The 18,442-nt window shown below is 38.8% G+C and overlaps 1 protein-coding gene across 1 annotated transcript in view; it reads right to left on the reverse strand.

Annotated features, from left to right (window-relative positions):
- Positions 1-18,442, reverse strand: part of igf1ra (insulin-like growth factor 1a receptor) — a 134,540-nt gene that overhangs the window by 15,374 nt on the left and 100,724 nt on the right. The window contains exons 5-17 of the mRNA XM_051134507.1: positions 17,804-17,948; positions 14,858-15,066; positions 12,734-12,860; positions 12,396-12,631; positions 12,149-12,316; positions 10,900-11,104; positions 2,595-2,872; positions 2,233-2,375; positions 1,982-2,147; positions 1,743-1,845; positions 1,579-1,649; positions 818-1,047; positions 475-582 (exon numbers count right to left, since the gene is read on the reverse strand). Coding sequence (XP_050990464.1) covers positions 475-582; positions 818-1,047; positions 1,579-1,649; positions 1,743-1,845; positions 1,982-2,147; positions 2,233-2,375; positions 2,595-2,872; positions 10,900-11,104; positions 12,149-12,316; positions 12,396-12,631; positions 12,734-12,860; positions 14,858-15,066; positions 17,804-17,948 — 2,189 coding nt within the window. The remainder of the gene's footprint in view (positions 1-474; positions 583-817; positions 1,048-1,578; positions 1,650-1,742; positions 1,846-1,981; positions 2,148-2,232; positions 2,376-2,594; positions 2,873-10,899; positions 11,105-12,148; positions 12,317-12,395; positions 12,632-12,733; positions 12,861-14,857; positions 15,067-17,803; positions 17,949-18,442) is intronic.

Here is an 18,442-nt window from a genome sequence, read left to right on the forward strand (position 1 = left end):
TAGGACATGAAAGAGAACTTAGTTTAGTACTCACATGCCATGTGACAGCCGCTTTCTGTGCGTTCGCTTCAGATGTGTGTGCTCAGAAAACCGTATATCAGAAGTTTGAACTAATATCGTATAAAACGCATGATTTCAACGCGATATACATGATAATCAAAACCAAACAGATGTTTTTTAACAGAAGTATCCGAGGTACAAGCTATAAAGGTACAGCACTATTCTAGAAAAAGGGGCGGGGAGCAGCAGCTCATTTGCATTTAAAGAGACATGCATGAAAACAGCGTGTTTCTGATTCCACTCAAAATGGGCATTCTCAAAATGATATAATAAATGATCCATGGGGTCATTTTGGGGAAACCTGAGACTTATATTACATGTTGTAAAAAGGGACATAATAGGTCTCCTTTACTTGGTAAAGCAGTGAGATAAATTATGGGATAAGTATCAGAGCAGATAGGATGTTTTTAATACCTCTTTGGAACGGAGAGAACGCAAGTAACTCTTTAGATCGCCCCGTGTCATCAGCTCCATTATAACCAGAGTGGGCTGTCCTTGTGAAACCACACCCAAAAGTCGCACCTAAATCAGGATGCAAAAAAATGAGAACTGAAATGACACTGTGAAACTATAAATAAACTGGGAAAACAGTGGTTGGACAATCTAGTTGAAAAGCATCATTGTTTTGTCGTTTCTTTGTTGCTGCCAGTGACATAGAAATCATACACTTACATAAAAATTACAATTAACTAAGAATTTCAAAATGCGATGTGTTGGCAAAACCAACTCCTGGATGAAATTCTGCCCTCTTTCTTACCACATGGTGACAGTTGAACTCTTTCATAACTGAAGCTTCGTTCAAGAACTCGATGCGTTCACGCATACTGGCAGATTCATTTACGGTCTTGATGGCCACTCTGGTCTCAGGTTCATCTTTGACGACGCCCTTTGCGATGCCCTCATACACCATACCAAAGGAGCCCTGACCCAGCTCACGACACATGGTGATTTTCTCCCGAGCCACTTCCCATTCATCTGGTACATACACTGAAGTCACAGAAATAGGGTCAGCACATTTGAACATTGTATATAGAATAAATTATATATTGTCAAATAACTTTATTTTATATGTGACCTCAAAACCAGTCTTAAGTAGCATGTGCATATTTGTAGCAATAGCCAAAAATACACTGTATTTTTCTAAATTTTTATTTTATGCCAAAAATCATTAGACTATTAAGTAAAGATAATGTTCTGTGAAGACATTTTGTAAATTTCCTACTGTAAATATATCAAAACCTGATTTGTGATTAGTAATATGCCTTGTTAAGACCTTCATTTGGACAACTTTAATGGCGATTTTCTCAGTATTTTGATTTTTTTACACCCTCAGAATGAAAAGCTTATTTATTTAGCTTTCAGATGATGTCAGATCAACAATTTGAACCTTATGACTGGTTTTGTGGTCCAGGGTCACATATATATTAGTGTTATATTGAGTTTATATAGTGCATATAGTGTTATAGTCTATATCGAGTAGTTTTACTGGTTTCTGAACCAACTTTACATAATACTCACTCTCAAATGGACTGAAGTATTCAGGGTTTACAGAAGCATATAGCACACCATTTCCTAACCTGTCACTATTCCTGAAAGGAAACATTCATTAAAACGCATTGAAAAACAATACTGGACACTGGAAGTCAAAACAAAGGCTATTTTTTACTAGATGGGACATCAACCTCTTTTTGGTGACAAAGACGACAGCGGAGATCACTGCAGTGAGCAACAGTAGCACTATAATAGGAATGATGATGGCCAGATAGAAGGCATTATCATAATTTCCTGTGGAAAAAAAAAGGACATTTGTACAGGCCATTTGTAAAGACCGAAACAGGCCTCTCTACATTTCCAATAAGCTATCAATCAATAAGCATTCCTCCTAAAAATATAATCATAGGTTTCTTATGTGCGCTCTTACGTTTAGGTGGTGGCACGTAGAAGGACACTGGTTCAGTCCAAGATCCGTTCCCAGCCAAAGATGTGGCTCTGACCCGGGCAGAATAATTTCCAGGGGGCAAATTGCTGAGCTGAGCTCCTCGCAGCACTCTGTACTGCTGGCGTGATACACACTCATGCTTCTCGGGCTGTAACACACACACAGTTGGTTTGTGGCATTGGCTGCAGTTTTAACTATTTCTTAATGGTGTATGAGTTAGTTGTCGCACTAACCTCAGTTCCCAGACGATATTTGATCTCATACATGAGGATCAGTCCATTGGGGTGATGAGGTTCAGGCCACCGCAGCAGCACTGTTCCTTCTCCCTTCTCATCCCTCTCTTGATTTACATTGCCGGGAATATCATCCGCTTTGTCTGGGGAAGAACATAACTGTGCTTCAGGCCAGTGCTCTCTTACAGTAATTCAATAAGATTTCAATTGCATTACCATTTTAATTGCTGTTAACAAGAACAGGATACCAAATAAAAAAAAATCGTGCTGTAGGCACAGTGGAGAGTTACTGGAATTTTAATATTTGCTACCATGGATATGCAGTTATTTGTGCATGAGTTTGGTTTGTTGGTTTTGCTGACCTGCTGGTTTGGTTCTGGAGAACACAAAAGCTGCAGCACTGCAGCGGTGGATCTCGTAGTTGCAGGCGTGGATGTCGATGCGGTAAACGGTAAAGGGCTGCAGGTGGGATATCTCCATGAACTCTGTATAGACCTTGTCCTCTGAGAAAGGATAATCTTTCTCATGCAACTTTGGGTCAGTGATGTTACTCTCCATTCCTGTGATGTTCCTGCTTGCGCCTTGCAGCAGTGTGCCGTTGGCCACTCCAAACAGGTCTCGCCGCTTTCTGTCTGGAGGTCTGAGACATGAAAAGAAAAGAAAAGTGTTAAAGAGGAAGAGGAGAGGAGGAAAGAAGGGGAAGAAACAGGAAAAGCAAAAGAAATACAAAGAGAAAGGAAAGGAAAGGAAAGGAAAGGAAAGGAAAGGAAAGGAAAGGAAAGGAAAGGAAAGGAAAGGTAAGCAAAGCAAAGGAAAGGAAAAAATTACAAGAAAGAGTAATGAAAAGGATAGAGAAAATCAAATGAAAGGAAATGGAAAAGACAAGATACAGCAAAAAGGAAAAAGAACGGGGAAAAGAAATAAGGACAGGAAAGAGGAAAAGCATAGGAAAACGAAATAATGATGGCAAAAAAAACTAAATAGAAAGAAAATGGAAACGGTAGTAAATTACAGTTAAGAAAGAAAAGTAAGAGGAAATCAAATGAAAGGGAAGAAAAAAATATAGGAAACAAAAAGAAAGAGAAAAAGGAAATCAAATGAGGGGAAAATGAAAATGAGTACAGAAAAGAGGAAAAGGAAGTAGTAAATGACAGTGAGTAAGGAAATAAAATGGGGAAAAGATGTAGGAGAATGAAAAAGGAGATGAAATGGAATAGAAGCAGGAATGAAAAGTATCAGTAAATGATAGTAGAAAATGAAAGAAAAAAGGAAAAGGAAGGAAGAAGTAAATGACAGTAGGAAAGGAAAGGAAAGGAAAGGAAAGGGGGAAGGAAGGAAGGAAGGAAGGAAGGAAGGAAAGAAGGAAGGAAGGAAGGAAGGAAGGAAATAGCAAATGACCATAGGAAAGGAAAGGAAAAGGGAAGGAAGTAGCAAATGACAGTAGGAAAGGAAAGAGGAAAAAAGGAAAAGAAAGGAAGTACTAAATGACAGTAGAAAATGAAAGAAAAAAGGAAGGAAGAAGTAAATGACAGTAGAAAAGGAAAGGAAAGGAAAGGAAAGGAAAGGAAAGGAAAGGAAAGGAAAGGAAAGGAAAGGAAAGGAAAGGGGAAGAGGAAGGAAGTAGCATATGACAGTAGGAAAGGAAAGAGGAAAAAAGGAAAAGGAATGAAGTATTAAATGACAGTAGGAAAGGAAAGGAAAGGAAAGGGGGAAGGAAGTAACACATGATAGTAAGAAAGGAAAGAGGGAAAAAAGGAAGTAAATAACAGTAGAAAATGAAAGAGAAACAAGGAAAAATAAGGAAGTAGTAAATGGCAGTAGGAAAGGAAAGGAAAGGAAAGGAAAGGAAAGGAAAGGAAAGGAAAGGAAAGGAAAGGAAAGGAAAGGAAAGGAAAGGAAAGGAAGTAGCAAATGACAGTAGGAAACGAAAGAGGAAAAAGAAAAGGAAGAAAGTAGTAAATGGCAGAAGGAAAGGAAAGGAAAAGAAAGGAAGAAGTACATGACAGAAACGAAAGAGGAAAAGTAAATGAAATGAAGTATTAAATGACAGTAGGAAAGGAAAGAGGAAAAGTAAAAGGAAAGTAGTAGCAAATGACAGTAGGGAAGGGAAGGAAAGGAAAGGAAAGGAAAGGAAAGGAAAGGAAAGGAAAGGAAAGGAAAGGAAAGGAAAGGAAGCAGTAAATGACAGTAGAAAAGCAGAGAAAAGGAAAGTAGTAAATGACAGTAAAATAAGAAAAGGAAAAAGGAAAAGGAAATGCAGTATTAAACGATAGTAAGAGATCATAGAAAGATGTAGAGCAGTCAGCCAGTGTCAGCAGAGCCTACACTGGTTTAAAAGCATACAAGCCAATTACTGCGCACAATTACTCTACAACACACACCACTTCCTTTAACGGAAAGCCTAATTCTCTAATGTCCTACTAACAGGTCTCTTAGTAACACTGCGGGTACTTGCACTACTCTTCAACCTACAGGGCTCCTTTTCTCTTCTGTACCTTATCAATCATTTATCATCCTGAATGATGAGATCTTTTAAAATCTTATGAGTGTTATATATCCAGCTGGACCGGAACTGATCACTCACAGAAGACTGGTAGTTTTTAAAAGAAACATTAACTGGTATTCAAGAACTGTTAACTCTGTCTTATCTACCCTGACTTTTTCTTCTTATTCTGATTCTTCTTGCTGTCCAGGCATAAAACCAGTGTGTATTCATAAAGCATTCTTAATTGTTTACCATAAAATATATACTTGCAAATGAAGCAATACACATACAACAAACATTTCTGCAGATGAGAAATTGAAATGGGAAGGCATATCTGGAACAAATATCGAACATCCATAATAATGATATGACCGACTCTGCCTCTGACGGTAGAGACAGTGCATGAGGCAATAAGCAAACTAAGGCGCTGGCTACAGGTCAGTCCTGTCGCTACTAAAGACATGCAGTCAGCAGCAACCACAAGAGCTTACCAGACACCAACGGACCCACTGCCACTTCACATATACGACTAGGGCAGGGTCACAGCCTTACCTAGAGCCATTTTTAGGAGACACGTAACGATTTGCTCGCTCAGGATCTCTGTAAAAATTCAATAGTCAGACCAAATAATACGATCCACCGCAGATGGGAATAACAGGATGGTTTGAGATGAACATGGGGGAAACCCCAGTGTGAAAAACAAATACAAGAGAGGAAAGTGATAGTGTCAGACACAAAGACTGACAGACAAGAAGTGGAGACAGACAATACAAGTTTTCAGCTTTTGTCAAAACATTTTGGGAACTGTAACTAGTTATAGATTGACATATTAAACACCTAACAACCGGAATCTTTCTTGCCTCCCATGAGCGCATTGGGTTTTAACAGACCCCCTACAGCATGCAGAGAGTTTGGTGGGGGGTAACTGAGAATGAATGGGGGAAAGTCATGTGAGAGGAGGCAATGCCTCCATCGCGATATGATTGGATTGGACTGGTTATGGTTGGCTGTGACTGGTTCATGCGATAAATCCCGCCTCTTGTGTTTCCGCGTGTTCTGCATTCGCGCATCAGTCTGAATGAACAATATAATGGTGTTAATGGGAAGACTAATCTAAAAAAGTAAGTACATACACACTTAGATATAACCACGTTGTTGCATCAAAATAAGACTTAAAACTGCATGAAAACATGATTTGTGGGAGTTTTTAGTGAGTTCAGCTTGCTGAAATTTAAAGCAAATCTCCATTTCTGTGAGCAGTATTTACTGAGCTTTGATGACGGTAGCTGAACATAAGTTCAAATAAAATATACAGTTTATTTTGTTACTGCCTGAAAACTAGAATTGCTTTTTTTTTCCTTTTTCTGAAAGTGTAAGTAATGTTTATTTAACCCAAAAAATGTGACTGGTACATGAATTTACATTTTCCTTATTTACTCAGGAAAAGGAAAGAAAAGGAAAGGAAAGGAAAGGAAAGGAAAGGAAAGGAAAGGAAAGGAAAGGAAAGGAAAGGAAAGGAAAGAGGAAAAGGAAGGAAGTAGTTAATAACAGCAGGAAAGGAAAGGAAAAGGAAAGGAAAGGAAAGGAAAGGAAAGGAAAGGAAAGGAAAGGAAAGGAAAGGAAAGGAAAGGAAAGGAAAGGAAAGGAAAGGAAATGGGAAAAGGAAATAGAATGAAGTAGCAAATTAGGAAAGGAAAGGAAATGAAAGGAAAAGGGGAAAAGGTAGGAAGTAATAAATGACAGTAGGAAAGGAAAGAAAAGGAAAAGAAAAGGAAAAGGAAGTAAAAAATGACAGTAAGAAGGGAAAGGAAAGGAAACTAAGGGAAAAAGAAGGAAATTGAAAGAAGCAGTAAATGACAGGAAAGGAAAGGAAAGGAAAGGAAAGGAAAGGAAAGGAAAGGAAAGGAAAGGAAAGGAAAGGAAAGGAAAGGAAAGGAAGGAAAAGGAAAAGGAAAAGGAAAAGGAAGGAAGTAGAAAATGACAGTAGGAAAGAAAAAAGTAAAGGGGAAAAGGAAAGGGGAAATGAAGGAAGCAGTAAATGACAGGAAAGGAAATGAAAGGAAAGGAAAGCAGAAAAGGAAGGAGGTGGAAAATGACAGTAGGAAAGGAAAAATAAAGGAAAGGGGAAAAGGAAAGGGAAATGGAAGGAAGCAGTAAGTGACAGGAAAGGGAAGGAAGTAGTAAATGACAGGAAAGGAAAAGAAAATTAAGGAAGTAGTAAATGACAGCAGGAAAGGAAATGAAAGGAAAGACAAGGAAGGGGAATAGGAAGGAATTAGTAAAGTATAGTAGGAAAGAAAGAAAAGGAAAGGAAAGGGGAAAAGGAAATGGAAGACAGTAGGAAAGGAAATAGGAAAAGGAAGGAAGTAGTAAATGACAGTAAGAAAGGAAAGGAAAGGAAAGGAAAGGAAAGGAAAGGAAAGGAAAGGAAAGGAAAGGAAAGGAAAGGGGGAAAGGGAATGGAAAACCGTAGGAAAGGAAAGAGGAAACTGAAGGAAGTGGTAAATGACAGCAGGAAAGGAAAGGAAACAGTTTAAAGTTAACCGTTAAAAAGAACAGCTGAACATAAGATCACAAAAAATATATTGTTTACTTTGTTACTGCCTAAAAAAAGGTTTTTTTTCTATTTCTGATAGTGTAAGTAATGTTTATTTAACCAATTTTACATTTAAAACAATAGAAATAAAACAGTACTGGTCATACTGGTGTGCTGTCTCTAAACTCAGCCAACTTTGCTCTATAGACGTAATAACAGGTGTTTTCCCAGACTGACAAGACAACACAGGCAGAAAGGCTTGTTTGGCTGTCCTATTTAACAGTCTCTAACAGAAGCAAATTTACAAGCAATTACGCACTTCAACCACTGATGATTACGAAAGTTTCAACATTACTATAAGCCTTACTCTGCCAGTTCAAATTAATCAACTGAGAAATGACAGTAATGAGAGAATATTCTTGTGTGTGTTTGCTTTTGTATATGTGTGTGAGTGGAAACTTTTAATAAAAGCCAACCCAGAACGCTGTAGGGAGGAACAATCAAATCAACTCTAACCACATTCCATGTCATTTCCATTGAACGGCGCTCCGTGATTTATGAGTGGGGATTTTGGAAGCAACTGGACACTATTTAATACTTACTAACAAAGGATTCAAATCACCCTTGAGGTGTTTACTGTAGAAGATCAAATCATATGTTACCTGAGCATCACATCAACACCTCTACAATACGACTCTACTCAACCCAAGTGTGTAAAGTACATCCATAATATACAGTACATGTACTGTATTAAAATTTATTTTGTAACCTTTAACCTTTTCATTTGTGAGGCATTTTTGCCACAAGCCCCCATTAATTTTTACCCTAGGTCAGGATCTGCCTTTTGTCCACTGCCACAAACATTGATCTTAACCTAAATGCTTCTGGCACCGACCGCCGACTAGGAAAAGGTCAGGCTCGCATCGAGAACTAAAGAGAAGTGTAGACGCACAGGGCCTTAGGGAAGATTTTACACCTGCAAACCTCAGATGAAAGGCCGTAACAGCAGGTGTTGACATAGCAACACTGACAGCAGCACATCCAGTCTTCCTTTTCCCAGGCGGGAAGGCTTACGTGTCACTGCTGCATAGGCAACACCTCACATCCCCTGGCAGAAAGTCAAGTCTTCGCTGAAGCGCAGGGCTCATGAGTGACTCGGACTCCCATTACATGGCCCGAAAAGCTGATCAGCTGTGTGGGAGTTTGAAAGAGAAGACGGCACATCCACACCTCCTCTCGAAAGAGATCTTACTTTGGAATTCATTAAGATTCCACATAGGTTTGCTGTACATTTCCTGGGAGCCGGACACTCCAAAGCAAACAAAGAACGCGTCTGAGGAAGGAGGGAGAGAGAGCGGGCCAGAGGAAGAGAAAGGAGAGACGACCGTTGAATGGAAAAACATATCCGCTTCATTCAAGCGTTTAGCATCTCCAGTTTTTCTCAGACTTGAACGGTTATGTCTCTAACATTTATAACGAGGTCTACTCAGTGGGGACAGAGTGACAAATCTCACATGCGAACACAGTGAGGGGGCTGGGGTTGGGTCAAGATGGAAATAACAAGTCATCAGTGATGGAGAAAAGGGCTTCTTGAGCATCCTGCTACTAAGGGAAAGCATATTTACATTTAGAAAGTCTGTTTTCCATCGATTAGACGGGTTGACGGGTACATCGCGCTGTCCCTGAGTGAACCACAAACCATTACCTTGATGAAAATAGGGCTCCAAAAGCAGAAGTTTGGGTAAGCTAAGTGGTAGAAGATGTTTGGCGACATTGATTTGCGCATCAGTGCTCATGACTCAAAACCCAGGCCCACCCCAAAACACACTCTCACACACACACTCGCAAGCAAATAAACAACCCACAAAAAAGCCAGATTGCAGATGTCCTGAATGAACCCGAGGAAAGTCTCAAAGCATGTGTGTCTGAGTAAACCTGAACCGGTTCCTGTGTGCCGTTCTTCTCCCGCGTGAGACAAGAAAACATCCGATGCCACAAGCAAGGTAAACAGATAACACAATGCAGACGTCACTCCTCGTTTCGGCAAACAAAAGCCTAACATGGAGCGAGCCCTCAGCCGGCGGCTGCTTTCCAGTCTCATTAATCCAGTCTGCGTCTGTTTGTGCATCCCAAATTACAGCCTGCTGAAGTCTTAATATGCAACCGCCACCGTCGTCCCAGCAACAAACAACGTGGCCGCACAGGCCTGGAGTTCGTACCTTTCCGCCCCGCGCCATCTGATTCCGCTCCAGCCTTCGCTGCTGGCACCTACCCCTTTCCAAAACCTCATGTTCTGATCTTGTCAGCCCCATGTCGAAATAATTAGGCCTCAGTCCGGGCCTCCAAAATTCTGGTTTTGATTCTATGAAATCAAGCCGCCTCAAGACTATGAGCTCAGACCCACTTTGATAATCGCTCTCCAGGAAGACTGAAAAAAATTTAGGTCCTTGTAAACTGTGGTAGAAAGCGTTGGGAGTAACCCACTCTCCCACCTAACCTTCAGGACTTAGAATTCACACTAGAAATCAGCTGGCAAGCAAACTTTGTATCAGAAATGGTTTGTCATAAAAAAGTCAACAAAAAATGTCCTGAAAGAAGTGTTCGGACTTCAATACAAGCTCAAATGACATCATTGTATTAATGTGTATTACCACTGGACAATGAATGTGAATGGGGCCAGTTTTTAGAGGAAGTGTAAAGCTTTTAATTAGATTAAAAACACTTTATTTAACACTTTTATTTATATAAATGAATTTAAATGTAATTCAGTTTTGATAAATTCATTAGAATTTTTGTATTTGAGTTGAAAAATTGTTCTTGACATTTTTATGGACATTTTATGTTATCATGGAAGCAAAGTTGTAAAATTTAACTTTTTGGTTTATAAGCTAGTTATTGAAGGTATAGTTCACTCAAAAATGAAAATTCTGTCTTTAATTATTCACCCTCATGTTGTTCCAAACCTGTAAGACCTTCACTCATCTTTGGACACAAATAAAGACATTTTAGATTAAATCTGAGAGTTTTCTGACCTTGCATAGATAGCAACACAACTATCACATTCAAGCCCCAGAAAGGTAGTAAGGACATCATTAAAATAGTCCATGTGGCATCAATGGGTCAACCGTAATGTTATGAAGCTATGAGAATACTTTTTTGCGTGCAAAGAAAAAAAAAGTGACTTTATTTAACAATTTCTTCTTTTTTATGTCAATATTCGATGCACATTCAAGACAGTACCTTTCTGGGCCTTGAATCTTTATTTGTGTTCCGAAGACGAACGAAGGTCTTACAGGTTTGAAACAACATGAGGGTGAGTAATTAATGACAAAATTTCCATTTTTGGGTGAACTATTCCTTAAAAACATTTACAGATTGACCTCATTGTAAGTGCTTCACTGTAACCTAGATCTTTGCTTTTTTTCTTCTAGAAAAGTGTGGACAAGTCAAAATTTGTGTGGTAATATTTTGCCACAAGTGATGTTGATTCGGCTTGTACTGAACCCAAAATTTTCTTTAAAAAACTAAATCACACATTTAAACCAGGCTTAGGCATTTTGTTTGTATAAATGCAGTCAAACAGCAGGAGATGCAAGAGACCTCTGAACCAAACAATCTAAGAGCTTCAGAAATAAGAGTTTCATACCTGGGTGTGAAGATGGAGTTGTGCAGGAAGTTCTCAAAGACTTTTCGGTAAGACCTGTCTTCAGCTTCTGCCTTTAGGTCCTCCTTGGTTTTCGGGCAGGGGCAGCAGCCCTTCTCACCCCCGCCAACATCTGATTTGGTGGGCTTTGTTTCGCCCTCCATGTCCGACAAAGCCGTGGCCGAGATGCGAATGGGAATTTTTAGCTCTGTAGTCCAAAACAATGACAGAGTGAGGTGATAGAGCAATAAGAACACCAGCTTCACACGTTTTGTAAATATAGTTATTGTACGGTTCTCTGGAATATCTGACTCTTCTCCCATGATTTTCAACATAGCTGTAGTTTTTGATCTTTCGTATCACTACTCTTTCTTCTTTAATAATCCAAATCTCTTTATTTATTTGGCTACACAGTACATTTTACTTTACAGTTGATGTCAAAAGTTTACATACACCTTGCAGAATCCGCAAAATGTAAATTTTTTTTTACCAAAATAAGAGGGATCATACAAAATACATAAGATATTTCACATAAAAGATGTGTACATATAGTCCACGAGAAAATAATTAATAAAATTGACTATGTATGTAGGCTATGTTTTTTTTGTTTAGTGATAGTTGTTCATGAGTCCATTGTTTGTCCTGAACAGTAAACTGCCAGTTGTTCTTCAGAAAAATCCTTCAGGTCCCACAAATTCTTTGGTTTTTCAGCATTTTTGTGCATTTGAACCTTTTCATATGCAACTATTACAGAAGGTTGAAACCCTCCCTGATGCTTCAGAAGGAAAAACAATGCATTAAGAGCCGGGGGGTGAAAACTTTTGGAATTTGAAGATCAGGGTCAATTTAACTTATTTTGTCTTCTGAGGAACATTTAAGTATCTTCTGTAGCTTCTGAAAGGCAGTACTATATAAAAAAAGTATGATATTTAAGCAAAATAAGAAAAAAGTACACACCCTCATTCTGTTCAAAAGTTTACACCCCTGGCTCTTAATGCATTGAGTTTCCTTCAGAAGCATCAGTGAGCATTTGAACCTTCTGTAATAGTTGCATATGAGTCCCTCAGTTGCCCTCAGTGTGAAAAGATGGATCTTAAAATCATACAGTCATTGCTGGAAAGGGTTCAAATACACAAAAATGCTGAGAAACCAAAGAACTTGAAGGACTTTTCTGAAGAACAGGACTGTTCAGGACAAACAAAGGACTCATGAACAATGAGGAAAAAGGGGTACATTAATAGTGCACGGTTACCTTTAGAGCAGTAGTTATGCTGGTAGAGTTCACGATCTTCTGCCTGCTGCTGCCAACGGAGCAGGTAGAAGGTTTTGTTTCCATTGGGAGCGATAGGAGGAGACCACTTCACCATCAGGGATGAGGAGGAGTTGGCGTATGCGCGGGCATCGAGGGGCATTGACGGTGCTGTGGAATTGCGAGATATTAGTTGGTGTAGTAAGTCATATTAGGAATTGGATATTGGAGAGACAGTGCTGAAGCCAACCTGATGCATTGGTGCGGATATAAACCACCTCACTCTTGGCCCCCAGTATGTGCTTGTCCTCTACAACCAGGGTAACGGCTTTCACAAAGATTGCATATTGTGTCCAGGGTTTAAGAGGGGACAGCAATACCCCTGGGTCTGCCGATTTGTCCTGAGGAAGGTCTACATCCACCATGTTCCAACTGTTGGAGCCACATCCATCTTGTCCATCAAATTCTGTGATGTTCTGGAATGGTCTACATTAAGACAACAGCGCACAAATGCACGTATAAATACGATAATAAACTTGATCTGAATAATATGTCTATAATAGTAACTTCTAGCAGGCTGACACTTACGCCTCCTTGTAATACACGATGAAGCTGATGAGGTCTCTGTAGTCAGGCGGTCGATATCGCTCCCAAGTGAGCTTTATCCGAGTACTCTGAGTGTGGTTGGATTTGAACTTTAGAATATAACTCTCGCCTAGAAGAGGGGTCATAAGAGAGATTTAACTAAAAGCACCCGTAAGAGTTCTTCAACTTGAATGTAAGACTGTGCCATGGCCTTTCCATCTTTCATGAGCTTCTAGGAATCAGAGTGGTATTAGAAAAGGCACTTCTGTTAATGTCTCGCCCGTCTAGAGTCAGAGCAATTATGTTCCGAGGAAAAAAATACGACCACATTGGCTAAGCCATTATCATTGTTCTTCAAAGCAAATTCGCTTTATGTAGAAATCCGTCAAACACATAATAGAGCAGGTACAGAGGAACGGCTGGGACACCTTGGGAGTAAAATGCACTTTAGGAGTCTTGAGTGATGTCTTTGTAGACAGATAATGCTGTCGTCTACCAGCCGGTTCTCACTTACAAATGCCACTGCATTGTTATAACGAAATATCAAACCAATAAAATGTATTTACAAGAAAAACTGCACAAGCAAACTTTTACTTTTTAAAAGTTTTAAAAAAGTAAGTTTTGTCAGGTTTCAAACTATAAAATGATAAACTGTTCAAAATGTATGTAGACGCTTTCTGAGAACTGAGACTCTACACATCTATTAAAAATGCTTTAGTGACTAAAGTGACTAAAGATAAAAGCTCTAGCACTGTGTTTGCAAAAGCCACTTGGCTTAATATTTAGTTTCTAATGCAACATATTTTAAGTGTCGAAAAATGTCAAATGAAAACATATTGAAATATGTGAAGTTTATGTGAATTGTAACTGTAAAATTGAGCATATGTTTGTATATTCATATATATACGCATACACACATCTGTGTACCACAAATATATAAACATATTCATTTCACTCGTTCTCCTTTTCTCTTTTATGTTTATGAAGTCATGATTGGGAAAATGCATGGTTCCGGTTCCATGTGTCTGGTTTATATTAAAATAATACCAGGATGGATTCCAAATGTTGATAAACGTAAATATAATCTTCATGTGGGTGAATGTCATTTTGTAATGTATTGTGATGTAAAGTGATGTATTCCGTAACAAGGGTTATCCAGTGATTGATATATACACATTTTTTCCTTTGGGTGAGTCCTGCGAATTACTTTGCTCAGTATAAGTTAGTTAATTTGTCATAGCAATGGTATTATTACAAATTTCATTCCAGAGGTTGGGGTTGGGAGTTAAAGTCAAATAATTTTCCCATTCGGTCACTGATAGTGCTATTATTGTATCTGTATTTGATATACGTTTTTGAAGTCTAGATATTAGTGTAGTGGGTTTTTAGTTATATTAATCTTGGATTTAACTATGGATTTTATTTGTTGATATTGGAGAACCTGTTCTCCCCAAAGGCCGTATTTCTGGTTAAGCTTTTTCCCATGATTAAAATGAGACTATGACGAGGTCAATAAACGATAACTGTGACTATATCAACATGCAATGACTTTTAATGAAATGCATTTAAAAAAAAAAAACATGTACATGCCTCTACTGCGTGAGCTTTCATGTGTGCGGTTGCCAGATATCAAGAATTCAAATGCCTAAATCAGAACTTCTCTGTTAAATGTATTCATTTTCTGTCCAGTGTTTTGCTTAATTTTTGTAATCTGGCAACCATGTGCATATGCTTGCTCTTCATTAAGGAAGCGCCAACGATGATCTGAACACAGATTTTAGAATTCAGCTGGGAATTCACAATTCACCCAGGTTTGGGTGATCTGTTGTTTGGCATATTATCTAATGCTTTATGGAGTTCATTTGGAGTAAACGGGGCATCCAATTCAGTTGCCTGTTCTTTCGATATTGATGGTAGTTTTACTTATTTTTAAAAATTATCTGTTGCATCTGGATTATGACATGATAAGAGTCATTCGTTCATGAATCAGGCTTCATTCTTGAGTGCAGAGTTAGATGTTGTCTTGACATTGTGTTTGTGATACTCATTATCCTGACTAAAGTATAACTTCATTTCAAATAAAATGCATTTTGCTGTAAAACTACATGCAACACCTCATCTACTTACAACTTGCTCGTTCTCCATTGCTTCGAGCATCGTCCTCCTCCATCTTTACTTTAACACCGGTCTTCTCCCACATTTTCTGGATCTCAGACATGCAAAGCTTGGGATTGAAGCGGAAGAACAATTTTCCAGCTCTAACGGTCAGATTGTGCTGACTCCAATCCCACAGATATTGCAAGTTCTGGTTGTCCACTGCAGAGAATGCATACAACCTGTGGTAGGAAAACACACATACACAAAGTATTAAACACTACATTTCTTACGTTTAAAGTAAGAAAAACCTAACCAAAGAACGGAATGAGAATGATCAGGTCTGGTTATACACATGACGAATGCGATATGTGCGAAAACAACTATTGAAGTGCGTGCACGGATTGTGTTTCATTAAAGCATGCATGGAGATCATGGCTCAGAAGAGGGTTAGCATGACTTCTACAGCTGCACCCGACTGAGTCGCACTGAACACCTCAGGAACGTGGAGAATGTCTGAGCCGCTTACAAGCATTCCATGAGATGAAACTCAACCCTAGTGAGATCACAACACAAGAGTTCCCACAGCCTCCCTCTGACATCTTCCATAAAATACTGACTTCATGTGAGGGAAAATTTGTCAGATAGCAGATGATTCATAGAAAAAAATGTGTGTATGTGTGTTAAATCACTTCCTGTGTACTTCTGTGCTTATATGTCTCTTTGCTGAATTTCTCGACTTCAGCCTTACGACCCTGAGCTGTATGTTCCATTATAGCTGATATTTTATTACTTTCACCTATTTCTATGAAAACCTTTAAAGAAATGTGTTACACCTGGAGGACTGTGAAGGACACAAGAAACTTCATGTTTTTCTTTTTGTTTCAGACATGAGACTATGTTGCAACGTGACTACCGTGCTGGTGCAGAAGCTGAGTTTTAGAACATGATAGCTGCTAATCACCTTTGACCAGCAGCAAACTGCCTACCAGCTGGTCGAACTCGCTTTAAGTTGTCAAGCTGGTTTTTGAAACGTTTGAATGACAAAGGTTTAAAATTTTGGGGTGAGTAATAATAATAATTTAAAAAGTGAATACGCAGCAATGACATTAAATTGATTAAAAGTGGCAGTAAAAGTCTTTATAATGTTACAGAAGATTCTATTTTTGTTTCTCTAATAAAAAAAATTTATTATGGTTTTCGCAAAAATATTAAGCAACAAAACTGTTTTTAACATTGATGATATAAGAATAGTTCCTTAAGCACCAAATTATTCAACCTCATCTCGTTCCAAACCCATAAGACCTTCGTTCATTTTCAGAACACAAATTAAGATATTTTTGATAAAATCTAAGAGCTTTCTGGCCCTGCATAGACAGCAACACAACTGGCATGTTCAAGGCCCAAAAACGTAGTAAGGACTTCATTAAAATAGTCCATGTGACATCAGTGGTTCAACCTTAATTTTATGAAGCTACAAGAATACTTTTTGTGTGCAGTGATGACAAAAATAAATATAGCTGCAAGTAGTGATTATTGGGGTTCAAGCGCTTTAAGGCATATAAGCACATTTGTAACGCTTGCAACCACCTAAATCAATGATTTAAAAAGGATTTCCTGCTTAATCCATAGGTAATTTAGCATAGAAATATTATGTTTTTAACGGTTATGAGTGCCAGCTGTGGTCCGATATCCTTAAAACTTTGCACCTTTGTTTAGAATCACCTGTTGCATGTGCTCAGCAGGTTTCGTGAAGTTTTGAGTTTTCCTTTAGGCTTAATAGGATTTGTGGTAAATTTGGGAAGGCTCCCTTTCTAATTGACGCCGTTATAGCTTCCCAAAAGGTAAATTTCAATTTTTTTTTGATAATTATTGGCCTAGAGAGTCCAGAGAATTGTACTGCAGTGCTTGCCCCCCAGTGGCCAATTTCTTTCAAATTCCTCTCAGACCTTTGAGGCTATGAGTCGAACAGGCCCAATTCCATTCCGAACGGCCTTCGTTAACCTTGTCTAACAGGTGCTCAAAATTCATTGGCCAATGGCGGCCATGTTTTTTGAGATTCACAAATGTAGACACTTGTGACACTTCGAACCAAGACTGTGCACACCAATTTTCATGTTGATAGGACAAATGGTTGACCAGTTATAGCCATTTTTATGTGTTTTTTTTTCCCTTCCAATAGTGCTACCAAGTGGCCAAGCTCCATGATTTTTTTCCTGTGGCCTCAGATTGAGCTCTTGCATAAGAGTTCTGAGTTTGGCAGAGATATCTTATTCTGTTCAGAAGTTATAGGCATTTTACTAAAAGTGGCCCTGCCCATTTCAAACGTTTTGGCGTCCCTTTGTGACAGTGAGTCAAAAGTTCAACTTTCTTTGATAATTATTGACACTCACTCTCCAGAGAATTTTCCTGCACTGGTCTGGTTCTGATCAGGCGAAAAACCTAGGACTAGCTTGCAAAAGTACGTTTAAAAAAAAAAAAAAAAAAGCAAAATACCTGAAAATTTCGCTTCAAAATTTAGGCTCATGATCAAATCTGAGGCGTGTGTTTTGTCTGGCATGAGCCAAGGATTCCAAAGGTGTAAGACACTTGAGCCTGCGACTGACAGTTATGAGCGATTACGTATTTTGATCGCTGTAGGACCCCGTCAGGCTGACGGGGGTGAGCATGGGTCACGTTGTCAGCGGTGTGAGTACTACCATTCCTCCGATCTTCAAGTTTCTATGACTTACGGTTTGGTCTGCATGATCAGTTTTACATGGAGATTGCTGATCTGTGACCATTCTAACACTTACATTAGGACATGGTAGTAACAATGAACGTGGTAGTTGCGTTGCTGTCTATGCAGGGTCAGAAATCTCTCGGATTTCATCAAAAATATCTTAATTTGTGTTCCAAAGTACTTTTGGGTGAACTATCCCTTTTAAGGCTCATCGAAACGTCACGACACATAGTTATGTGCTTTAAAAAAAGTCTTACTGGTCTGTGAGCTCTTCTCCATGAATGTATCGTAGGCTCTTGAGGAAGGACAGAGAGCCCAGAGTGTGTGAGTGTTTGATCTTTACATATCCAGTCACCGTCTGGATCAGGCCCATGAAACTCTCCAGCTCTGACGCAATGTTATCTGGGGAAACAGACAGAGAGAGAGACGGTGTGAGAGGAGAGACAGACAGACAGACAGAGAGAAAGAGATATGACACTGGAGCAACACAGACCAAATCCCACAGGACACATAGTGTCTGCCCTAACTCATCACTTCATCAGAGTGAGTGATACATGGGCGGCAGCAACTGTCCCATATCAAAACCACTAAGAGCTTTAGCGGCTCATATGCAAAAAACACATAAGCCGTATTGTGTCACCACAGGATAATAAATGTCAGTTAATAAACACAATAATCAACGTCCCACAATGTTTGACCAATAATTTTTAGGACCCAAAGTTATTTAAATTTGTGTAAACAGACTTAAACATATATATGTTTAGTACAACGTTTTAGTACCACATAAAAAAAAAAGGAAAAAAATCTAAAATTATGAGATTAAACTCGTAATATTTTGAGAATAAAGTCAAAATTACGAGAATAAAGTTGAAATTATGAGAATTAAATTTATAATG

The sequence above is a fragment of the Labeo rohita genome, chromosome 18 (genome assembly GCF_022985175.1).
Source record: "Labeo rohita strain BAU-BD-2019 chromosome 18, IGBB_LRoh.1.0, whole genome shotgun sequence".
In the NCBI taxonomy this organism is placed as follows: Eukaryota; Metazoa; Chordata; class Actinopteri; order Cypriniformes; family Cyprinidae; genus Labeo; species Labeo rohita.